We start from the raw sequence: 23,240 nt of genomic DNA, 5'->3' as shown, positions 1-23,240 counted from the left end.
TGCTTTAAGTTTTCAATCTCACATACTAGCTTGCTACAAGTTCTCACTAGATTCTGTGAATGGTGATTGTCAAGGAACACGACACACCTTTGCCAAAACTGCATTACTAGCTACGTTTTTCCTGAATTTGACACTAGTTGCTCTAGGCATGAGAACTCGCCGGCAAGATCTAGCCAGCTACATAGCTGGATATACGTAACAGAAACAGTGTTTGACCGCTAGCAACAGCTAGCTAGCTAACTATGAATGCATGCACCATCAACGGTTAGCTGGTAAATTTTACTGCATTGGTGTAACCAAACAGGTTCTCTGATTGTGAATACTGCAAAAAAATGTTGTTATATTAAAATCATGATATTTTCTACCTACAGGTAAAATTACTGTAGTATTTCATACTTTAGTTTTTTTTTATTACTTTGCTATGTAAATGTGCTTGATTTATTAATGGTATGGTTTAGGCCGGCATAAGCCCGCCGTAACACCGTCACAAAAAAAAACTGGACCAAACTCTTTGCACCAGACTACAATACTTGGACTGTCTAAATGATGCAAGCCTACACGCTTAGCATCCTTTAGATCACATGAATGCGAAACATAGACAGATAAGAACATAGACAGATAAGAATACAGAAAGGATCCAATATACAGGAAAACCATCTCCGGCCCCTTCCATAGATGTGGCGCATCGCTTGCGGTACCAGAAGATCTGTGTAACTCTTCCGCTCATGGGGTCAGGTTACACTTACACAACTAAACGCTACTTGTGTCATTGTGTCACTCGCATTAGCTGATAGAACGGGATCCGGTCCATGCGGTGAGCTCCCCCTCCTGATGACTCGGTCAGGGCAGCTCCAGATGCCACGTTCCAACAGTAGCAACTACCAACACAAAACCTCTCAAATCCCATACTTGTAGGTTAACCACGAGCTTTGTTGAACCATCTAAAATATTCACAGAGAACGAATCATTTCTTGAATCATGTCTGCTTCAAAGAATTCCCATCCTCCCTCAGGTGCTTACTTTCGTCTGAAAAATCGTCTCATGAATCCCGCCGGCTTCTCGTTTCCTGGTACATAACATATAGCAAATGTACAAAAGAATTAGATAAGTTTGATCCAGCTGGGAATATGTATTAGCTTTGCTAGATTAAAACTGTAATCAATTTCATGTATGTACTTAAGATTGCATAATCATCAATGGCCTTGCTGACCTTTGATTGATCAATGAGTCAAAGACATAAAATTCAGTCACAACAGTAGAGCCATACATGAACAAAGACACAGAATCAAGGTCGCAGGGAGACCTCAAGACGCGTATCCATGGACAATGAGGGTCATGGACGATCATAAGTGTTTTTTTTAAAGGAGAAAAACCCCGTGTTCTCTGCATTTGATTGATAGACGTAATCATTGACCAACAATTTTGATGGTTATGCTTTCATTTTTTACTTAGGACTGGCTAGGACCTGAAGCAAAATGACGCTTAAATTTTCAGAATATAGCCCATATATGGTGATTTCTGTTAAATGAAATCGGAGAGGGAGCTCTGTTATATATATATATATATACTCCCTCCGTTTCTAAATATAAGACCTTTTAGAGATTACACTATGGACTACATACGGATGTATATAGACATATTTTAGACTATAGATTCACTCATTTTGCTCTGTATGTAGTCTATAGTAGAATTTCTAAAAGGCCTTATATTCAGGAACGGAGGGAGTATGTATATATATATATATATATATATATATATGCGTGCGTGCGTGTACAAGTAAATGAGTAGAAGTAGAGGGATCATAAACGCAATTTTCATCGAAGAGTATTAACTGCATGCAAATGAACAAATTAACACTTGAGAGTTCCGGAATGGGAATTAATACCTTGGATGCGATCATCTGCATGGGTGATATTAGTGGGGACTGGAGATCTTGGCACTCCTCCTGGACCTGTCCTTGGAACTGGGACTGTAGGTCTTGACACTACTCCTCCACCTTCTTTGATTCCTTCCTTAAGCCAGAGCTTGATGTCCTCAGCGGTAGGTCGCTTTTCAGGTTTTGACTGGACGCAGCGCAGGCCGATATGAATGCACATTTTTACTTGCCGCAGCTCGTCGGCTTCTAGTGAGGTATACAATCTTGTTATTTGTGAATCTTCCCTCCAGTTTTCCTCTATCTGTAGAGTATATTAGATCATCAAAGATTTAAAGGAAAATAATTATTTATTTAGATAAAGTTGATTTATTTTTTGTTCTTTTATGTCAGGCAATAAAAGCTAAGTCATGATCAAAGGGTTAAAACAATTGCTTACACTCTTAATAAGCACTCCGTGGTTGCCTTTGATCTCTTGCTGTGTCGCGATCTCTAGAATGATAAGACCCAAGCTGTATATATCTACCGTAGCTAGGTATTTTAGGTCAGTACCCTTGGAGTGGAAGAAATCCGGTGGCAGGTAAGCTCTGCAAAATATCTGAACATATCAGCTTAGTTAAAGCATATTACCATCAATAGACAAGCTAAACCGATCGGCCACAAAACAGACATTTTTTTCGAAATGCACAAAACAAGCACATGTATCATGAGAAAATTCAAGAGCTAGTTTTAAACCAGTAGCACTGAGAGCATACATACATGGGTCCATTCAGCTTAAGTACCACGGATTTGGTGTTCTTCTCACCAATGAGCTTTGAAAAATCGAAGCCTGTGATGCGCGGTATGTAGTTCTCGTCCAGCAATACATTTGACGGGCTTAAATTCAAATGAAAAATTGGACAATTTTCACGACCCTTGTGGAGGTAATGTAAGCCTGCACAAGTCCCTTTGATCAATTTGTAGCGCATTTCCCAATCAATTTGACGAGATCCATGACCTAATAAAACAACAAGTAGAGAGGGAGAGATCAATGAACAAGGAGCTAGCTTAATGAATTATAAATGGTTCGATTTTCCTTATATTTCTTCAAGCGGTTCCTAAATTATACTGAACAAGTAAATGGACTATATATGATTTGTACTGAACGTTGTAGCTCTCCTTGAAAACAGGCTTTTGGCCCGCTTTATATATAAAGCAACAACCACAAAAGTACACAGTCGAACAATACAAAATGATGAGGTAGCCCTCTTACAAACCGATCATCAGATATCCGACACACGTAAACTACGCTACCGGTAACACACACCGGGCGAGCTAAATACCCCCACACTACGACCTAGCAGACCTAGGCTCCATGACAACGCCCTCAAGATGGAGAACAATGCCGAGCGCCGCCCTCGCCGAGTCCAACAGACAAAGGTCTTCACCCGGAGCCCTGCCACGAGGAGAAGAACCGCAACGATGTCTTCAGGAAGAGCACGACACCCACGGGTGCAGCCGTCGTTGGCGCCAAGGCACGGAGCTTTCGCTCGGCAACTCACCCATGCCACAACGAGGCTGCCAAGAGGAGCACGGCGATGTTAGATCCCCATATTCGGATCAAGACACCACCTCTCCGGGAGCACATCCGAGCTACCCGTCACCCCACCTCCCGTTGCCCTCACAACCCAAGAAGGGGGCCACCATCATCACAATGCTACCCTTCGAAGAGCAAGCATGTGACCCACCATCCGAGGATGCCGCCCCGGCATCCCTGTCGCAAGATACCGTCAGTCGCGCACTTCACGTCGCACACAACCATGGTAGGAAGAGCGATGCCAGACCATGAACTCCTAGCCCGGCATCAGTACCCGAGTCCGGGTAGACGCCTCCACCGTAGGAGGCATCCACACCTGCGTCCCCAGCCAATACCCAGCGGACTGGGGGGAAATTACGCCGAGACTGCCGACGGCCGCCGCCAAGCTAGCCTCAAGCCCATGGCTAGGCGAGCTCATCCGACGTCATGCCCGCGGTCACTGTCACCGATCCGTGCACCGACACACCGGTATCACGACCACCATCAACGAGCATTGTACCCGCAAGAAAAGTCGAGCATCCATGCGGACATATCCCGGGTCACTTCCAACCTCTCCTACCCGAAGCAAAAGCTCTGATCCGTCCTGGGCCCGATCTGACCTGCCCGAACACGAACCCTAGATCTGGCCCATCCTCAAAACGCGTGCGGCCGGCACCATCGGTACCCGCCCAACCCCGCACCCCGTCGGACCAGATCCGGTAGAAGGAGTCCGACATCGCCGTCCCATGCCGCCTGAAGGAGCCTGGCCGCCGCGCCATCACAACCTCGTCCGACGCGCTCCGCCGCCCAGCCCCGGAGCTGCCCAAACCGAGCCCACCCCCGATGCCGAGCACCACTGCCGCCCGCAACGCCTGCCACCCGAGGTGAAGTAGAGGCCACCAGCTCCTACCGCCACATCCCGCGCCACCTGTCGGCCAGATCTGGCCGCCACACGAGGCGCGCGCACCCGCCGGTTGATGCCGCCGAAAATCCATCGCACCAGGCTCTCGCAGTCCCGCCGCTCCAAGCCCAGCCGAGCCAACGCAACCGCCGCAGACCCACGTCCACATCGCCGCCGCTGCGCCCTACGCGAGCGCCTCACCTCGAGGTGGCCGATGCATCCCGCGCTGCAGGGAGCCGCCGAGGGAGGAGAAAGGCCCCGCCGCGGCCTACGCCGACCGATCTTTCCCCGGCGGCGGCGAGGGGGAGGGCAGCGAGGGGACGGACTTCTGCAAGACCAACCTTGCAGCTCTCTTCCATTGAAAGCAATTGTTCAGTAGTTGATTACAGATGTTAAAGAAAACAGTAATTGTTACAGATGTTAAAAGAAAACAGTAGTTGATTAGTGATCGCTGTCATACCAATAAGATAGTCGTGAAGGCTCCCATTGTGCATATATTCATAGCAGAGCAGTTGTTCGGCTCCTTTTATGAGTTGCGGTAGTGGTTCTCCTTTGAAATGTACCAGTTTATGTCTTCTAGATTGGTCGTGGCAGTAGCCGGCGACCTTTACTATATTCATGTGATCCAGTCTAGTGAATTCGTGTGCTTCCCTCTTAAACTTTTCAACTGGAATCTCCACTCCAATTAACCTCTTCACAGCTATTATTTCTCCACGTGGAATGTCACCCTGTTCATATATATATACATTTAGTATGTGTGTAACTAAGATCGATCAATATGTTGAACTCAAAGGATACCAGCAAAGCAAACTCCAAAGCAAAGCATCTGAGAATCTGCGTACCTTGTAAACAAATGCCTTATGCTGAAAACCTTTGAATGTACCGTCCTTCCCAACTATTCTTTCGTGTGAAAAATCATCTGTGATTTTCTCCAGAACTTTTAGGTCGGACAGGTCCACCGATGCTGGCAACTCAATTACCAGTTCTGATTTATCAGGTTCCTGTGTGCATGTTTCTCCAGTCATGTCTGGTGAGTCGGGATTCTCTTCAAGAATCTCGGTTGTTGTCTCTGTCTCTAAAGCTTCCGTGTCCGATGTATCCGATTCCTCATCTCCTGACTGCACTTATATATAAATCAACATGTAAGCCTGTATGCAATGGGTGACCATCAATATCCTATTAGATGTGTCATGTAGGAGGACTCATCAGATTTTTGTTCCTCCCTCCGTTTTGAAATAATTGAAGTTCTATATTTGTCCTAAGTCAAACTTGCCGATCGAAGTTTGACCAAATCTACGGAAAATGTGCCAAACTCTATAATAAAAATACACATAATATGGAAATATGTTAATCCTAATTACTCCCTCTGATCCATATAGAATTACTAAAGAAAAATAAATGTATTACTGTATGGTGTCCGTGACGACGTAAGCCTAGCAAAAACTGACTCTCACCAAGAGAACGGCAGCTATACATGGTTAAAATGTAGATAAAGTACAACCCTGTTTCTTTTTATGTTTTCGCTTTGTACCTGCCAAAGTAGTTGTGCAGAACAGTTCACACTTTCGGTTCGGTCAAGGCTTTGGATAATGTCCAGTGCAGTAGGCCTTTTTTCTGGGTCGTTTTCCATGCAGGTATGCGCAATCTCCAGACATGTTCGAACTTGATGGTATTTGTTTTCCCATGATAAAAACACTCCTTTTCTTACCAGCCTTTTCCTCAACTCTTTCAGTTCCTGTAAAAATTTATATCAATACATGGGTCATAATGGCTCAGACACAAGCTCTCTTTGAGTAGTTACTCGATACAATCCAAATAAATTTAGAGTCGCAACACTTTGATCCAAATGTGGTTTGAAAAGTTTCCTCACTCGCTCAACAGTTAGCCCCCGGTGCCACCTTCTCTTCCCAGTCAACAACTCCGTGATCGTAACACCCAAGGCGTATATGTCAGACTTAGTTGACCAACGACCATACTCAAGCATCTCCGGTGGCATATATGCTCTGCATAGATGTATATATACAAACTCTAATGCATTTTATTACCGAACATAGTACGTACTGTCAGCAGAAACAATTTTTTATACCAAGCGGATCGGGTTAACTTACAGAGTTCCGCAGGCGTTTTCACCATCATAATTTAAAGGTTCTCCTTCACATAAGGACCGTGACAAACCGAAGTCATAAATTTTGGGCACGAAGTTATCCCCTATTAAGATATTGCCTGGTTTGATATCTCCGTGAAAAATGTGCACTTTGTGATGGAGATGAAACAGGCCCCGACAAATTCCTTTGAGAATTTGGTAATGCTGGTCCCAGTCAAGTCTTGGATGAAACTCATCTGCAGAAGTATTGATAATAAATTGGTCAAACATGACATGAAGTTGATCTTGTCACCTCGGAAAGCTTTCTTATACAGAATGAAATACATGGAACATAGAAGCATGTATCATCCCGAAATTCCTGTAATTTGCAACAAACCAGCGGTCAAATCCAAGATCCTGTAAAATCATGACGTGTTTTCCACCGAAATGGCCCCAAAGCGAACCTAACCGTCCCAGTCTACCCTAAGATCATCTACAGCTGGATATATATAATCCAACCCCTCAAACACTCGCGGACGTGCCCGGACGTGACGTCAGTGGGCAGCGACCGGCAAGCCCTCGCTTTTCCTTCTCTGCATCTACAGTCGGACTTGGAAAATCCGACGCCTCAAATGCATGCGGACGCGTCCGGATGCGTCCGCACACAGTTATCGGCCCATCCTCAAATAATCTCTTTCACAGCCGGATACCTTCAATTAGAAATCTCAAATCCACTCTTATAAGCAATGTAAACCTAATTTTAAGCGAAGCTCGTCCGACTCCTCTGTGCCCATATCCAGTGGCCGACTACATTCCCAGAGTGTTGATCCGGTCGCTGGCGAGGTAAAGTAAGACATGGGACATGGACCGGCTCATGGGAGTCGAGGCCCCGCCGTCTCCCATGACCTACTCTTTCTTTGAAGTCTGGAACCCTGATCGTGCCAGCGGACATGAGATCGATGATGAATCAGTCATGGGAGGATTCGTCAACATCCACCACGACACGGTTGTGGTACCGGACTGGTGCGTCATATGGGGCGTCGGAGGATGCGATTCCGCCTTGCCAACATCCATCGCCGCGAGGGCTGCAGCCATCTCCTGTGCTTGCTGTGTGCCATATTTGCGTCGAACGACGCCCATGCGTTCACCTCCTCCTCGGGGCGCCAACGAAGGAGTTGTGTGTCCATCACCGCATTCAGATGCTAGACAGACCGCACTGCCTCTGCTGAGGCAGCAGCGACACACCTCATTGTGGATCCATGCAGACGCAATAGATTCCTGACAGAAGGAGTCCTAGCATTGTCGTCGGGTGAACTCCTCTCACACTACTAGGGAAAAGCCTAGTAGTAAAACGGGTTAAACAACTAGTAGTAGCATGGGTTAAATAGCAAGTAATAGCGCGGGTACCGTGCTACTATTAGGCGCTATAGCTAACTAGGTAGTAGTAGCGCGGGTGCCACCCCGCGCTACTACTACGTCTGTTAGTGGTAGCGCGGGTGACACATGCGCTACTACTAATTATCTGCATCGGGTGTCTTGTACCCCGTGATACTACTATTAATTTCAAAAGCAAAAAAAATATCAATCATGTGCATGGTGTCAATGGCGGCAATGGTTTGATCCAGCGACGGTAGGGGTTGACGGAGGCTCAGACGGGCGGCGACAGACCAGATCCAACTACGGCTGCTGGAGAGGTCCCGGATCTAGGGCAGAGCAAGGCGGCGACATGGGGCTCCTCTTTGAAGCCAAGGCAGAGAACTCTTGTCGTCCCTGGCGACGACCTGCACGTGCATGGACATGGGAGGGTGAGTCAAACTAGAGGGAGAAAGAGAAAAAGAAAATTGAGGAAGAGAGGAAGGAGATGGAGGGAGCAGCGGGGCTGGTCGACTGTGGTGAGGTGCTCCCGTGTGGTGGCATGATGATGGGGAAGACCGACGAGCTCCTGGATGCCAAGGGCCCGACGCGGAGCCTCTTTCGGCGCCATGGAGGAGGTGCGCATGGGGCAGAAGGTCCATGTGAGCCTATGGAGAGAGAGGGGCGAGAGTGACGGGAGAGAAGAAGGATTTGGGGGAGGAGATGGGGATTTCAGGGCTGTTGAAAAAGCTGTACTTAGTAGCAACGTGGGGTTTAGACCCCTCGCTACTACTATGACCTCTCACAATGGGCACGGTCGAGACCATTTAGTAGCAGCATGGGTTTATAGCCCGCGCTGCTACTATCAACTTAACAGTAGCGAGGGGTATAAGTCTCGAGGGGTACGATGGAGACCACTTAGTAACAACATGGGTTTATAGCCCACGCTACTACTATCAACTTACCAATAGGGAGGGATTTATATCCCTTGCTACTACAAATTAGCAGCAACGCGACCCATATACCCCTCATTACTGTTAAGCATCTATCTATAAGGTATTTCCTAGTAGTGTTAGGAGCAATGGGGCGCAAACCGGACGGTCAGGCTGCGTGGGGTGATTTGAGAGGATTAGAGAGGATTCAAAAGATTTTTGGAGTACGAGTGGTTAAAACCAGCTGCACCTACACTACACTCCCTCTAGCACAACAATTACTTGGTGTGTGCAATGAAATAGTTCATCAAGTTGATAATGCAATGAAGTAGCACTGATAGAAAACGGGGCTATAGTCCCGGTTCGTAAGGGCCTATAGTCCCGGTTCTCCAACCAGGACTATTAACTTGGAACTAAAGTCCCCCCTTTAGTCCTAGTTTGCCACGAACCGGGACTAAACGCCCTCCACGTGGCTGCTGGGGCTCGAGGACCTTTAGTTCGGTTGGTGTTACCAACCTGGACTAAAAGTTTTTTTTTAAAATATTTTTTTTCAATTTTTTAAATAAATTCATTTTTTTATTTTTTACGATTTCTAAATCTTTGAATTATTTGACAATTTAATCTCTAATCATCCCTACTCACTCCATTCATTTTAAATCATCTAACTTCCTGGCCAGTCACTCTAGTTTCCAATTTTCTGGTTCTATCTCCACTTGTTGTTTTCTTGACAATAATAAGCTATCAATTCTATGATTTAATTTTTTTAATTCCAAACAATTATTAGAATAACAACAATAATTAATTTTAAAACTTAAAAAAAATCAAAAAATGAAAAAATTTCAAAAAAATCAAATAATTTTTAAAAAGCATAAAAAAAGGAAAAAAAATCCAAAATAACTAAAAAGTTCAAAATAAAATAATTAATAATGATAATATTGAATTTCAATGAAAATCAAATAAGTAATAATATTATTTTATTCATTTTTTTGCAAATTATTCATTTAATATGCCATAATTAATATCTTTAAATCTATAAACCGAAATTCAACAAATAGTATATCCATTATTATCAGAAAAATGTGAGGAATCCAAATATGACACCCTTTTTTAAATAAAATTTGAAACAACTAACATAGCAATAAGTAATATTAACTAATTACAAAAACAAATTTATTATCAAAACAACAGAAACTAAAGTTAATTATATTAAAGTGGAAAAAAGAATTACTTTTTAATTTAGGAAAACTAATTCTACCAACTAAAGTGCCAACTTTCAACCTTTTTAGTGTTCATTTGTATTGCTTTTTAATTTCAGGGTCATTTAGCTCAAAAAACCATTAAATGCATGAAAAGTAGGAAATGAAGTTAGAAAGGGTTGAAATTTGAAGATGTGGCTTAGAATGATGCATATTGAAAGCATAAAAAGTCTGGAGTTGAAATAAGTTTGAAATAAATGAAATGTCTTTGTAACAGATGAGTTTTGATCCGAAACCCTCATACTTCGAAGGAGATGGTCCAGTTTGTACACGAAGTGCATCCAGTTTTTGCTGTAACCATCTCAACTTTTTAACACATGCTACGTGGTCGAAATGATGATACATGTATTGCTTTTTAATTTCAGGGTCGTTTAGCCAAAAAAAATCATTAAATACATGAAAAAGTAGCAAATGAAGTTAGAAATGGTTGAAATTTGAAGGTGTGGCTTAAAATGGTGTATAGTGAATGCACAGAAAGTCTGGAGTTGAATAAGTTAGTGTGTAAAATTATTTCAACTATGTCCTTATTTTTCTAAATCTCATTTCCAGTTCCTCTAACTTTCTGTTGTTACTTCGAGTCGTCCACGTTTGGTAGGGCTCTTTTGTGATAATGATGGTTCTTTAGGCATTGCAAATACCTCAAAACTGCCCATGTTAGATTTCTAGTGTGGAAAATTGCTGGAGAAACAGTACTGCAGGCCGTCACTGATTGGATGATTAGAGGACGAACACAGAAGCTGACCTATGATTTATTTCTCTTCTTCCCATGACCGTCTAAGCAACAGAATAAATATATTATACTTCATTTGCGTTGCTCGAAGACTGCCAAGCTCAGTTGGGTTGGTTCAAACACCACCATGAAAATGTTTGAGCGGAAAAAAATTACCAGAAATTCATGAACAGAGAGGGAATTAATATATATTTTTCTGATAAAGGGCATGTTCCATTTGATCGACACTGAGGCGGGCATGCAGTGTTGTTAACTTGTTATCGATCTTACCAGTGATATGAGTAGCAAGGATTCCGTTCGGAATATACTCTGTACAGATGAACCTTTGTCTATACTCTGCTAAGACAAGCTCTCCGTTGTATTCCATCTGTTCATGATTCGTGTGATCACAGTAGCCTATGAGTCGGACTATGTTCTCATGAGCAACCTTCATAATGATAGAAATTTCATTTTCAAATGCACTTTCATCCCATCCAGGCATAGAGTAAAACTTCTTTACAGCAATATGTAACCCACTTGGAAGCACTCCCTATATATTCGGCCACAGTAAGGAGTTAGTACTAATTAACTAGATAGGAATAACTTATATTAGTACTATATATCTAACGAGGTAGGAGTGTATTCGTACGTACCAGGTAAACCACTGCAAATCCACCTCTATCAATTTCAGATTTATTAGAGAAACCATTCGTTATGTGCTCGAGAAGTGAAAGCTTGAGACGTCTTGCCTTCGCTCCTGCATCACCTACGATGCGTTCCAGTTCATCTATCTCCGAAACCTCCAACTCTGGTTGGTCCATTTTCGACTTCGCAGGCAATAAGCGTTCTGTCAAGCGCTAGCGCGCATACAGATATGGATATGAATATGATTGATAGCTTGTTCTTCCTTCGTTGCTGTACAACGCAAATTAAGCAGCATATATCTTGGTACTCAACGGGCAGGAGAAGGAGAGGGGATCAGCTAGCTAGGAACGTGTTAATTACTCACCTAGAGATCCAAGGAGGCGACGGGGAACAGAGCTTCCGCAAAACTGGGGTTGCTTCTCATCTTCTAGAGAACGAGCCGATTAATCATGCTGAGCAAGCAAAAGCATTGACCAAAGGGAAATAAGTAGATCTAGATCCGGACTGACCGCGCATATGCTTGCTTCCTACCTGGTACCTAAGTCCCAGCCGCCATCGGCCTACTTGGAGAGGGCGGCGCACCTGCTCGGGCCGCCGCCGCCACACCTGCTCCTCGAGCCGCCGCCGCACCTGCTCGGGCCGGCACCGCCGCACCTGATCGGGCCGCCGCGCACCTGCTCCTCGAGCCGCCGCAGAGGGAGAGGGAGAGGGCGCCGCCGGAGAGGGAGAGGGCAGCGCCGAAGACGGTTCCGAGTGGTTCCTCCGATTTGCCGATTTGGAGGTACCAGGGATCTTGGGGAAATATGCCGTTTCAGAGAATGAGTTGGTTCCGGTTCCTCTACCCAAAAACTAAACACAAAAACGACCCCTCGAAATGGAATGGACCCGTTACATTCCACTTGATGACAGTAACCAAACACACCCTTAAAAAATGGCAACCCGACCGGGTAAACGGAGGTAGCCTGCATTTTGAAAGACACGCGCTGGAGAGGACCGCCGGGTCGGTCGAGTTTTCTAAACTAGATGATGCCCCGCGCGTTGTTGCGGGACTTTGTTGCGGAATTTCTGCGGCATTGGTATATCAAAAAAGAAAATTACTTGAACAAATAATATAATAGATTTGTTCATGTGAACTCGTGGATGGCAGCCGAGCAGCAGAACCCACTTATCAAAACATGAACCGTAGATAATAGGCAATGCAACCATATCGAGCATTCACACAATGGTAAGATGATAAACTTCAAACAAATTTCCTAGAAATATATATACTGTATTGACATAGTTCAAGTAAATACATGTAATCAGCAAGAATGTTGAGCCCCCCAAGCCTAAGGGCTTAAAGATGGTAAAGATGGGTCACTAAACGTTACTTGTTTGAGAAAAGTACATACACCTGCAAGCTACAAAGAAGAGATGTGAACAACAGAAGCTTACGGGATACAAATATGGAAAAACTCAAATTAGGTGCTTGCAAAGATGACTTTTGTTAGTTTGGTTGTTAACTTTCTGTGTTAAGATGTTGTTTCATAGGTACCAAGAAGACTGGAGATCTCACGTGCTTTTAGATAGCGTGATAGATATAAAAAGGAGAACTTGATATCTCAAGTGCTTCATCAACCTAACTAACCTCTAAAGTTAAATACACCCACGGTAGTTTTCAGCCACTGCAACCGGGGTTGGTCGAGGGATTAGAACAGGTGGCGATGGTTGCTGGCCTGGTCCGCGAGTACGTCAATGACCTTGTCGAACCGCACGACCCTATCAAGAACTTTCTGATACATCCAATTTTCCTAATCTTATAACCACAAGGGTTCGGTAAAATGATTATCCGAATCTCATTGCTGACTAACAGAATAATATGGTCCCTTGTATTGTGCTCCACATGCTAACTAACCTTAAAATTGTTCTCAGAAAGTGTCTCATTACATTGATTTAGTTAATAACATGGTAATACATAAGGTTAAAAAAATGCAAACACATAGATGTGTCTCATAATACGAACATTGATTCATTAATGTCAATAGGTCAAGTCTCAAGTTCACCATAGTAATCTGACAATAAAAGAGAGAACTTGGCATATAGAGGGGATGGTGACGGCCACAGGCAATGTCGAGGGCACAACAGGGTCCTGGCCTAGTACGTTTCCCACCCTCCCGTTAATGATTGCCAGAGAAAACTGCACGGAAAGGTGACATGATAAGGGCAATTCCTGATCAGCAACTTAGTACTAACTTAGTTGATGACTAAACAAACTGTATTGACCACGGAGGTATGCTGATATGGTTGTAAAGTTCTACTTGTAGGCTAAAGATGGACAAAAAATCGGCAATATCCATGTAGAAAATCATGGATGCACACAATTTGTTCAGTTGGTAGCAGTGAGCACCAAAGTAAGAGAGCATTTTATGTAGCTTCAGATAGTAAGTAGCAAAGTAACAGTGGCAATACATAGTAGCATCAAGGATTTTTTGGGGGTATGCATTTGTAGATAAGTCAATTTTACCTGAAGCTTTGGGAAGACGATTAAATTTAAGAGTAAAAGATCAGCATAACAGTCATATCGATAGGATCAAGTTTCAGCATCTCTATGATCTGATGTTTGCATCAACCAAGTATGAATATTTCAACATGGTTAGCTTGTGCAGTTCTACATACATCAATTGTAAAATCTCTGTATTAAGAACAGACCTGTAAAAAACAAAAAACTGAATGTGCAGGTAGAATCAACGAACGCCGCGAGGAAGAAGGTGTAGGGAGAACCTTGCATGGAGAAGCGAGGCAAGGCTGTAGGTGTGTCCCGGGGAACACATTGTGGCACCATTAGGCCATGATTTGTGAATCTGTTGATGATCAAATTCATCCCATCAATGTCCATGATCATACGGAGGGTGAAACGTGGTGACTGTGGATCAGAGGTGTGTGCATTAGACGACGGGAATGGAGCAGGTTCGCCGCTTAAAAGGGGAGTGGGAAGCATGTCGGTTACCCGCGCATGAGCAAGGAGCAGTAAGCCCAGCCGTTTCTTTTCTTGGCAGTTTCTATTGGAAGAGCTTAGTGGATCTGTGTATTGGAGAAGATGAAGAGGAAAAGAGGCGGCCATGGAGAACAGGAGGCGCCGCGACGGGAGAGAACTGGAGCGCTGCGATGGGGAAGAAGAAGCGACGAGGAAGAAGGGGTGCGAGGGGATCCTCTTTTGAGGGAAAATATGTGACACCACGAAGTGGTGGGCCAGGAAAAAAAGAGGACTTCTCTAGAAAAAAAAGACAGGAAAATAAATGATGCCAGCAGGTGACGTGGCATCACCACAATCCAGAAAAAAATCAATAGTGGGAGGCAGCTATTTAGGAATAGAGGATTCGGAAAAATCAAATTAACTAGCACCCACCTTGGGTTAGTACAGATTGTAATTTGAAGGGTACAGTGGTAATACTGTAAGGTTGCAAGTGTCCCCCTCTGCTAGATACCAATCCTCGATCGGAATGGTTGGCATCTGAAGTCGTCGGGTATTGCGTGAGCCATTATTCTGGTACTGGCGATTGGCCAGCAATATTGCATGATCTTTACAAGGCGAAGGCAAACTACCACGACAGGTGATTAAAAGAAGGCATGCTTGCATATTAATCGAGAGGGAGACCTGCAACTTGTTGTATAGATATGATCATCAACAGAGTAGTTAGCTACAACTTGTAGAAAAATATCATCGAAAGAGTTAGAAAAGATCGTCGAAAGAGTTCGTACCCATAAATCAGTGTCGTGCTGCTCTAATGTATTATTGCCTCTTTTTTGGTAAAATAGTATTGGCTGCTTAGTGTTGGTGACTGGCGAGCTTCTTTCTGATTTTTGGCTGGGAACAAGTCTGGAAATGCCATGCTGATGTCATGCTCTCTGATGGCGTTTTGTTTCAGGTGCACATGGGTGGATTCAGTTTAATCTGCAGTTGTTTGGCAATGTGATCAGCTCAGGAAAATTGAAGCACCAATATGATCGCCACTCCCTTTTGTGCAGAATGTTCAACTGGTCGACTCTGTCATCAGACTGTCGGATATCATAAGAACAATTAATTTAGTACACAACCTATATCAGTTATATCGGTATCCATCCTCAGCACCACGCTGCCCAACTAAGTCCGCACCTTCATCATCCTTCTGATTCTCTGGAAGATTTGGAATGTAAGAACCAAGAAAGTCTACCATAGCCAAGAGATAGATGCACGTAGTTCTATTAAAGCTATCTTAGATGATTTGATTGTTTGGACTCATCGGCTTAAGTCCGAAACTCTCAAGGGCCACGCCGGTCTGTGGCGTGAGTTCCTCCACTCAAGAAACTTGCGAACTCTGTAACACCCGGTAACTTTTGAAATATATTCAGGTGGGGAGCCCAGTTACCTTTTCTGCTTGCTTATCCGCAAACTCTCTATCTTTTACGTCGACGTCAGGCTCAATGCCAAGTCTCACCAAGTGTTAAGAAGCCTTCGTTTGAATGACAAGAAGCTTCACGACCAAGTTGCTTCTTGCTGCGTGCTGACATGATGAAGACTTCTTCATGCATGACACCATTTCAAGCACGGAGGCGCAACTGAATGAGGCCCCCCACGACAGTTTCTGTGATGAAAAATAAAATAAAGAAGTTTCTAGAAAAGGGCAGAAAATGAAGTGTTGACGGCAACATTGTGACAGAATTTATAGGTTTTCCTACCAAATCTTTGCAAAACTTGTAACGGATTGCAGCATAAAACTACCAAAAACAAAGGAGCTTCTTTTTGCTCGAGCTGTAACACAAACACAAACAAGCCTTCGTTGTCCGAATCACTCTAGTGCATAATCAGAAGGAATCCTTGCAACTGAAAATACATCAACAACAAGAACTGCATACTTGAGATATTCTAGCAGATTTGTCATGGAATAATATACCTTTTCAAAATGATAATGTCGTGGTTTCCAGGAGCAAGAGCAAATCACAACGGCAGCATGCAGGAATATAATTAATCAATCCAAACATTTGGTCACATAAAACAGACAATTACTCACTACAATATTACAGTTTTTCTGGGAGTAAGGATGGCCTCTCCTGCTTGGCTGCTTCTTACAACAGCAAATACAATAAGGGAAGGTTCACACGTCGACAGTTGCCTATCTTACTGGATGTGACAATAAAATCTGATGCACTGGAATGGAAAGAAATGTGATGCACAATAAAGGTTCATACATGTTGTTCAAACTCAACTCCGGAAACCAAGTGAGGGCATACAGGATGTATTCAACGTGTGAAGGCATGCCGCAGTGTCTGTCATTGATGGCCTCTGATCCACACCAAGGTTAGGACATGCCAAAGCAATTTCTGCCAGAGTATCAAGAGGCTCCAAATCTCCTGTTGCTGCAATTTCTTCATCAAACAATTCAGTTGCTTTCTTCTCTTCTTTGTGACAGTCAAGGAAGCTCATCACTAAGCTGTTATTGTCAGAATGAGTGGCCTTCTTCCTGCTAATGACCTCTAAGATGATAACCCCAAAACTGTACTTTTTTCAGTCAATAGGCCTGTTTGTAGGAATACTGGATCCATATACGTCATATCACCAATTACATTTGCAGTGTGTTCCTTGTCAATCAACCTCGATATGCCGAAGTCTGAGATCTTTGGCACAAAGTTGCCATCCAACAGTATGTTTGCTGGTTTAACATCACCGTGCAGGATTTTGGTATGGGCCTGTGAATGCATATAAGCTAGATCATGTGCTGATTCAGCAACAATGCTTAGACGCAAATCCAAGTTGAGAGGCTCCTTGTTGTCAACCCTGTGAAGAATTTCATGCAAGCTTCCTTTGGAAATGAACTCGTACACTAGCATGGGGGTATCCACTTCTAGGTAACAACCGATGAGCCTAACAATGTTCTTGTGGATGACTTGGGATTGGATGATGACTTCATTTGCAAATTGCTTGTTCTCCAGCACATTACCACTAATTGGTTTCTTTACTGCGACTAGTATGTCATCAACAACCCCCTTGTAAACTTCACCAAAACCACCTTTTCCAATTAAATTGCTAGTCTTTAAAACTGGCTTGAGCTCCTCCTTTTTGAAAAGCTTTATAACTTTAGCTTTCTCTAGGTAAGACCCCCATTTTTCTCATAGAACTCTTTGGTCTTCTGCTTCTCTTTCCGAATAATAATGATGAATGCCGTAAATGCGATGACAAGTGCACCACCTATTGTACCTATATGAACAACGAAGCAAACGTAACTAACTAAAATTTCTGATTATTATTCCGTCAGCAAAAGATAGTAAGTTAACATTTGAGTTTACTCCCCACTTAGAAGCTAGCACTGCAAACATTAATAAAAAGGATTGCAAGATACTGAAACTAAACGTACACCACGTCTCATATCTTACATGATAGTGTTACCAGGTGACCTGAACTCTTTCAGATATACTTTCGCATGCTTTCCAAGTATCGAACAATAATCATCACCCCACTCAATGTCCTACACATAACCCTTCCACTCAGGTAGGTAACTCTACAAGGGGCTGAACTATAGTATATGTCGTACAAAATAGTAAAATGTAGTACAAAACAGGACTACATTTATAGAGAGACAAGTTAGGAAAACCGATAAATATTGAAATCTAGTAAGTCGTCCAAGGTTACCTATGCAAATCTGTGCAGCAAGTGGGAACTTTGGAGTACAGCGTTGAGTTTTGGGGTCATCGCTCAGATAACCTGGACTACAGGTGCATTGGTAAGATCCTTCAGTATCTCTGCATACGCCTTTGCAAGGATACTTTGCTGGATCTGCACATTCGTCTATGTCTGTGTCGTGCAAATTCATAACATAGTTGTTACCAATTAGGGCACTGATAAATAAAGAAAATCATAGTTGTACTAAGCATGGCGTCTTATCTTACTGCTGCATCCGTTGACAAGGTATGAGTTCCCCTGGTAGCCTCTGGAGCACCTGCAGTTGTAACCAGGCCCATTGGTGGCGTTGACACCAGTGATTGCTAACGCAGGCGTACTCCGTCGTCGTGGCCTTGGCGGCTTCAGCACATGATAATGAGGTGGAGTCGTCATCGCCGCGAATGGCCCAGTCCAGCCACACCGGTGAGGTCTGGTTTGTGTCCCTGAGGAGGTCAGACCGTCAGAGCGCCGGAAGGTGTAGTTGGTCCTGTCGACGAGGAAGGCGTAGTCGCATGGGCTGAAGTCCATCATGCCGGTGTGGTCATACACACGGAAATAGAAGTAGTTATGGGTGAGCCCCGGGGGATGTCGACGTGGCAACACCCGACACTGGCGCAGAGGCCGTCCTACGCGGTCGCTGAGTAGTTGCAGAAGGTCATGCACCCCATGTAGTAGGAGTATTCGTCGACATCGCGAGTGGTTCTGACGCTCCCGATGTTGCCCATGGTGTTGCAGCCTAGGATGACGAGCATGTTGTGCGTGTTGGAGAGGCGGTACACGCCATGCTTGTTCACCTCCGTCTCACCATGGCTGTTGGCCACGACCTTACCTGGGCTGGTTGTGTTGTAGCACTGCCACCCAACGGGGAGCATCACCAGCGACTCTTCAGGATCCCCCGACAGGTGCACCACGTGAATGGACGTGCCGGCAAGCACAGGGCCGTTGTTGATGCACTCTATCTCAAAGCCCTTGCGGAAGCAGCCGCTGCCGATGCCGAAGGGGTAGGGGATGTCAATGCCGCCGCAGCTCGTCACGCAGCCACGAGTCACGACGAGGTTCTCGGTCGCCTCTATGGTGGCTGCCGCTGCCGCCAGGAGCACTGCGGACAGCAAGAAAGCCGTCGAATTGCCTGTGCAACATAAGTCACTGCTTTATCGAAACCATAGATGGAAATGTGGAACTTGCACGCAAAATGCTAGCAAAACGAAGAACAAAGCAATATATAGTAGACGCCAAAGTAAATCATCAAGGTGCACGTGAGACTGACCGCGGGAGGCCCGCTTATGCCGCAGGATCCCACATTTTGCTTAACTTTCTGTGATAACAATTTCTACAAAGCGTGCAATCTCTTGTTCTCTTATCTGCTCCCGTGTCTACGAACAACTTCTTAATGTGTGTAATAATAAAATTTGGTTGTATATGATCATCTTTACATAAATTCATATCATCTTTAAATGCTTTTAACTACATTAAAATATTGTTCAATGCATCATTTCACTTTATAATAAAAAAGTTATTTTCCATTAAAAACATGTGCCAAACATACTACACATCCAGCAGCCATAGTAAGGCCTAGTTATTTTCGCTGTTCAGGACATCGGTAACTGGTGCCATATTGATCGGGGGCTGATAAGGGATTAATCGGCGAATCGTTCATTTAACTGAATATATCGGTAACCCATTTATCGATAGGTTAACTAGGGTCATATCTATATATCCGATACTACATAGCAACATGCATTGTGCTGAGTGTCTAAATATGCAATCCTAGGCTGCCTAGCAACAAGGAAGAGTGTTACCTTGATGTTCTGATCATGTCTAGATATACATAGAAGAGCAGCAACGGTAACAACAACAACAACAACAATAACAACACACCAACAGTAATTGTACATCACTATCTAACATCAAAGGAGAGCAGCACAACAACAGTACTACTTGTACATTCTTGGCATAGGGGAGTAGTTTTGGGCCAAAATATGCTGCCCAGTTAATCGGCCCAGCCGATAATTTGCCCTAACAACCGATAAATCGGCTTGTCAGATCGATTAACTGGGCCTCCCAGTTAATGGGCTGAATAGGCCTTTCTCGTATCGGAGGGGGGGCGAATAGCAGTTAACTGCAGTTAATCGGCTGATATTTGTAACAATGGTTATTTTCGGCTGGAGGAGATGGCTTAGGCTTAACTGCCCACTGAACAGCGGTGGAAAAAAGCCGCTAAACAAATGCAGTCATTCTTCAACAATATGTCTGAACATTGCACTAATTTCTTCAGACATTGGTGTGTCAGGCATATACGCATCATTGTCTCCCTAACTATACATCCATGAAGCAGATCTGCAAGTGCACTACTACTGCTGAAAACCACGACCTGTAAATCTACAAATGCACACCAGCCTTTGTTGGAAATCAACCTTTAATTGCTTGTCCCTCCCTGTGTCTATACGCTGATTGCACAATGCCTAATCATACACGAAACATATAATTCCTCAGTAGCAGCCTACCTCATTATTCAGCAACATCTCTGAAGAGTGCAAGTTGATTTCTTCGGACATTAGTGTGCCAAGCATATAATATATGCATCACTGTTTCCCCACCATACATCCATGATGCAAATCTAAGCTACAACTTGCAAATCTATAAATGCACACCAACCTTTGCTTGAATCGACCTTTGGTTGTCTGTTCCTCTATGCGTCTATATGGTTGCGACTTTGCAAGGCAGGAACGAGTACTGACCGCAAAATGGAAGTAACGTCCTCAAACACCATCGTATAAACGGCAAGGGTTTCGAGCGCCGCGTTCGTGCGCACGGTGAAGGTTCTGCACGGAACGCCACCCCGTCGCCGGTCGCGTTGGAGCCGAGCTCGTAGCCGCCGGCAGGCAGACAGAGCAACTGACGCCGGCGCTGGAGCCGAGCTCGTGGCCGCCGGCAGGCAGACCAAGCTGACGCCGGTAGAGCACCATGGAGGGAGGTGGAGAATTGAGAGCGAGAGGGAGATCAGATCGAGCTGGTGCCAGTGGCGGGGGGAGGCAGCGCGGGGAAGACGACGGCGCCGGAGACGACCCGATCTGCTCCAGCGGATGGCGGCGGCTGCTGGATGAAGAAGTCTCGGGCCGGGAGGTGGCTCAACGGGTGGCCCACGTACAGTCCCAGTAAACCGTTCTCTTTTCTGACGCTACTCTTTCACCGTCGTAGTTTAATGCGTTGTCAGTCACTGTTACGTGTCTTTGCTTTTTTTCTTTGGTTTTTGTTTATTTTTTTATTTTTTCACACGCGTTTTTGGTATTAGATGGTTTTTTAAAAATAATATTTTTTTCTTAGCTTTTGGAAAAAATAATGATAACAAATACGTGAAAAAAACATGTATTTTTCAATAGATATGATTTTTCTTTTGTTAGAGACATGATAGTGCTTCTTAAAAAAAATGAGAGGCACGGGTATATCTCTTAAAAACGAAATAAGAACACGAGAAACACAGTTTTATTTTCGTCAGAGGCACGTTTGTGTCTTCTGAAAACGAAAAAATCATGTTTTTTTTATCCGTGAAAGATATGATTTTGCTTTATTGAGAGTCATATATTTGGTTCAGTGAGAGACACAACAGTGGATGTGCCTGTCGGAAGCGAAAGGAAAAACGTGTTTTTCTTCTTTCACAAAAGGCATGATTTTGTTTTTGCGAAAGACATGGTTGTGTCTACCGAAAACGAAAAAATACATGTTTTTTCCTTTCCGCGAGCGACATGATTTTGTTTTCGCGAAAGATAGAGATTTGTTCCTCCTGGTAACAAAAAATATACACGTTTACTATTTTTTTCCTTTCACAAAAGGCACAATCATGAATAGTCATGAATGGTGGCATTATGGTATAGCGCAAATAAAACAATGTGACGACGCAGCCTCCAACACTATAAGCACACAAGTCGAACAAACGAATCAAGATCCAACTATCACCGTATGCATGCAGAATGGTGATGTACTAGCTACTCCCTCCCTTACCAAGGGCTATAACGGCGGCCTTAAAAAAAAAAGGGCTATAACGGCGAACTACGTAAGTGCCCGCTTACCAAGGGCGAAGAACAAGAGTGGAGGTTGGAATAGACCTTCAAAGGATTTTGTTAAATTAAATGTGGATGCCTCTTTTGATCAAGATCAGCTAAGAGGCACTACGGGTGCTGTTATAAGAGATGATAAAGGAAACTTCATTGTACGAGCAAACTGGAAGATTGAGTGTTGCCCGGATGCTCTGGCTGCAGAGGCGTTAGCACTTAGGTATGGACTTTTGTTAGCACAAAAAGGGGATGCAATCGACTTATTATTAATTCTGATAACTCGGAAGTAATTGAAACAATGAGTAACGGAGGATACTCTACGGGAGCGGCGGCTGCAACCTTTGAGGATTGTTTTTTATGGCTTCTGAATTTTTTTTACTAGTTTCGAGCACTGTAATAGAGAAGCGAACAAAGTAACACATGAGCTTGCTAGATTAGCAAAGAGTTCTTATACGAGTGAGGGGATTGAGGAGCCTTTGAAAAATATTGTATCTTTTCTAATAGATGATGTAACAATTATCTCTAATTAATAAAGTCGAGTTTGTTTTTTTCAAAAAAATCTACTCCATTCCTTCGTAAATATTTTTTTTAGAAATCCATTAAAAGGCTACATACAAAATAAAATAAATAAATCTATACTCTAAAATATGTTTATATACATACTTCCTTCGTCTTAAAATTCTTGTTTTAGATTTGTCTAGATATGAATGTATGTAGTCACATTTTGATATTTAGATACATCTATTTCTAGACAAACCTAGAATAAAAAATTTAAAACGGAGGGAGTGCTAGCTAATCAAGTCATACAAACCATAGAAACAGATCCACACTTGTTCTTACATGCGCGTGTTTATAACCAGTGGATCCAAACCGCGAGGCCACCACGGAGATGAACCAGGAACGCCGTAGGAAAAGTTGGGGACGAAGTAGGAAACAGAAGTGAAGGTGGAAGGAAAGGAGACGCGCAACAAACCTCCAATCGCAGCGAAAGCTCGCCGCCGGGGAGATGACGGCCAACTCCAAAGTCTCACACTTAACTTCAGTACCGCTCCCCTAGAGCACGAGCTCGTGGCCAGGGACAAAGCCAGCACCCAAGCATAGGGGGGCAAATTTATTCATGGATTGGGCAAAATTCATATGAAGTAAAAAAAATTAACTACAACAAGCACTATCATAGTAAAAAAATCAATTTGTTAGGGGGGTTTAGG

General features: G+C 43.8%; 1 protein-coding gene and 1 pseudogene across 1 annotated transcript; both read right to left on the bottom strand.

Annotated features, from left to right (window-relative positions):
- Positions 1 to 586: 586 nt before the first annotated feature.
- Positions 587 to 11,483, bottom strand: LOC123396071 (receptor like protein kinase S.2-like). The gene is made up of 11 exons (XM_045091104.1): positions 11,316 to 11,483; positions 10,954 to 11,212; positions 6,460 to 6,669; positions 6,200 to 6,357; positions 5,861 to 6,064; positions 5,172 to 5,447; positions 4,790 to 5,057; positions 2,633 to 2,870; positions 2,313 to 2,460; positions 1,886 to 2,177; positions 587 to 1,066 (listed from the first exon to the last, which is right to left on the bottom strand). Exons 1-11 carry the CDS (start codon positions 11,481 to 11,483, stop codon positions 1,017 to 1,019), a joined length of 2,271 nt encoding a protein of 756 aa, XP_044947039.1. The 3' UTR covers positions 587 to 1,016.
- Positions 11,484 to 15,386: 3,903 nt separating this feature from the next.
- Positions 15,387 to 20,946, bottom strand: LOC123396061 (annotated as a pseudogene).
- Positions 20,947 to 23,240: the final 2,294 nt, after the last annotated feature.

This window comes from Hordeum vulgare, chromosome 1H, assembly GCF_904849725.1.
Source record: "Hordeum vulgare subsp. vulgare chromosome 1H, MorexV3_pseudomolecules_assembly, whole genome shotgun sequence".
Lineage (NCBI taxonomy): Eukaryota > Viridiplantae > Streptophyta > Magnoliopsida > Poales > Poaceae > Hordeum > Hordeum vulgare.
Note: the sequence above shows the minus strand (reverse complement) of the source record. Positions and strands in the feature narration are given on the sequence as shown.

What these genes read in the sequence shown, in the direction of transcription:
- LOC123396071 (XM_045091104.1), bottom strand. Translation starts at nt 11,483, where the DNA reads ATGGACCAACCAGAGTTGGAGGTTTCGGAGATAGATGAACTGGAACGC. An exon ending in GGGGGCTAACTGTTGAGCGA is followed by an intron (nt 6,065 to 6,199) that starts GTGAGGAAACTT and finishes AAATTTTTACAG; the next exon opens with GAACTGAAAGAGTTGAGGAA. An exon ending in ACGGAGTGCTTATTAAGAGT is followed by an intron (nt 2,178 to 2,312) that starts GTAAGCAATTGT and finishes TATACTCTACAG; the next exon opens with ATAGAGGAAAACTGGAGGGA.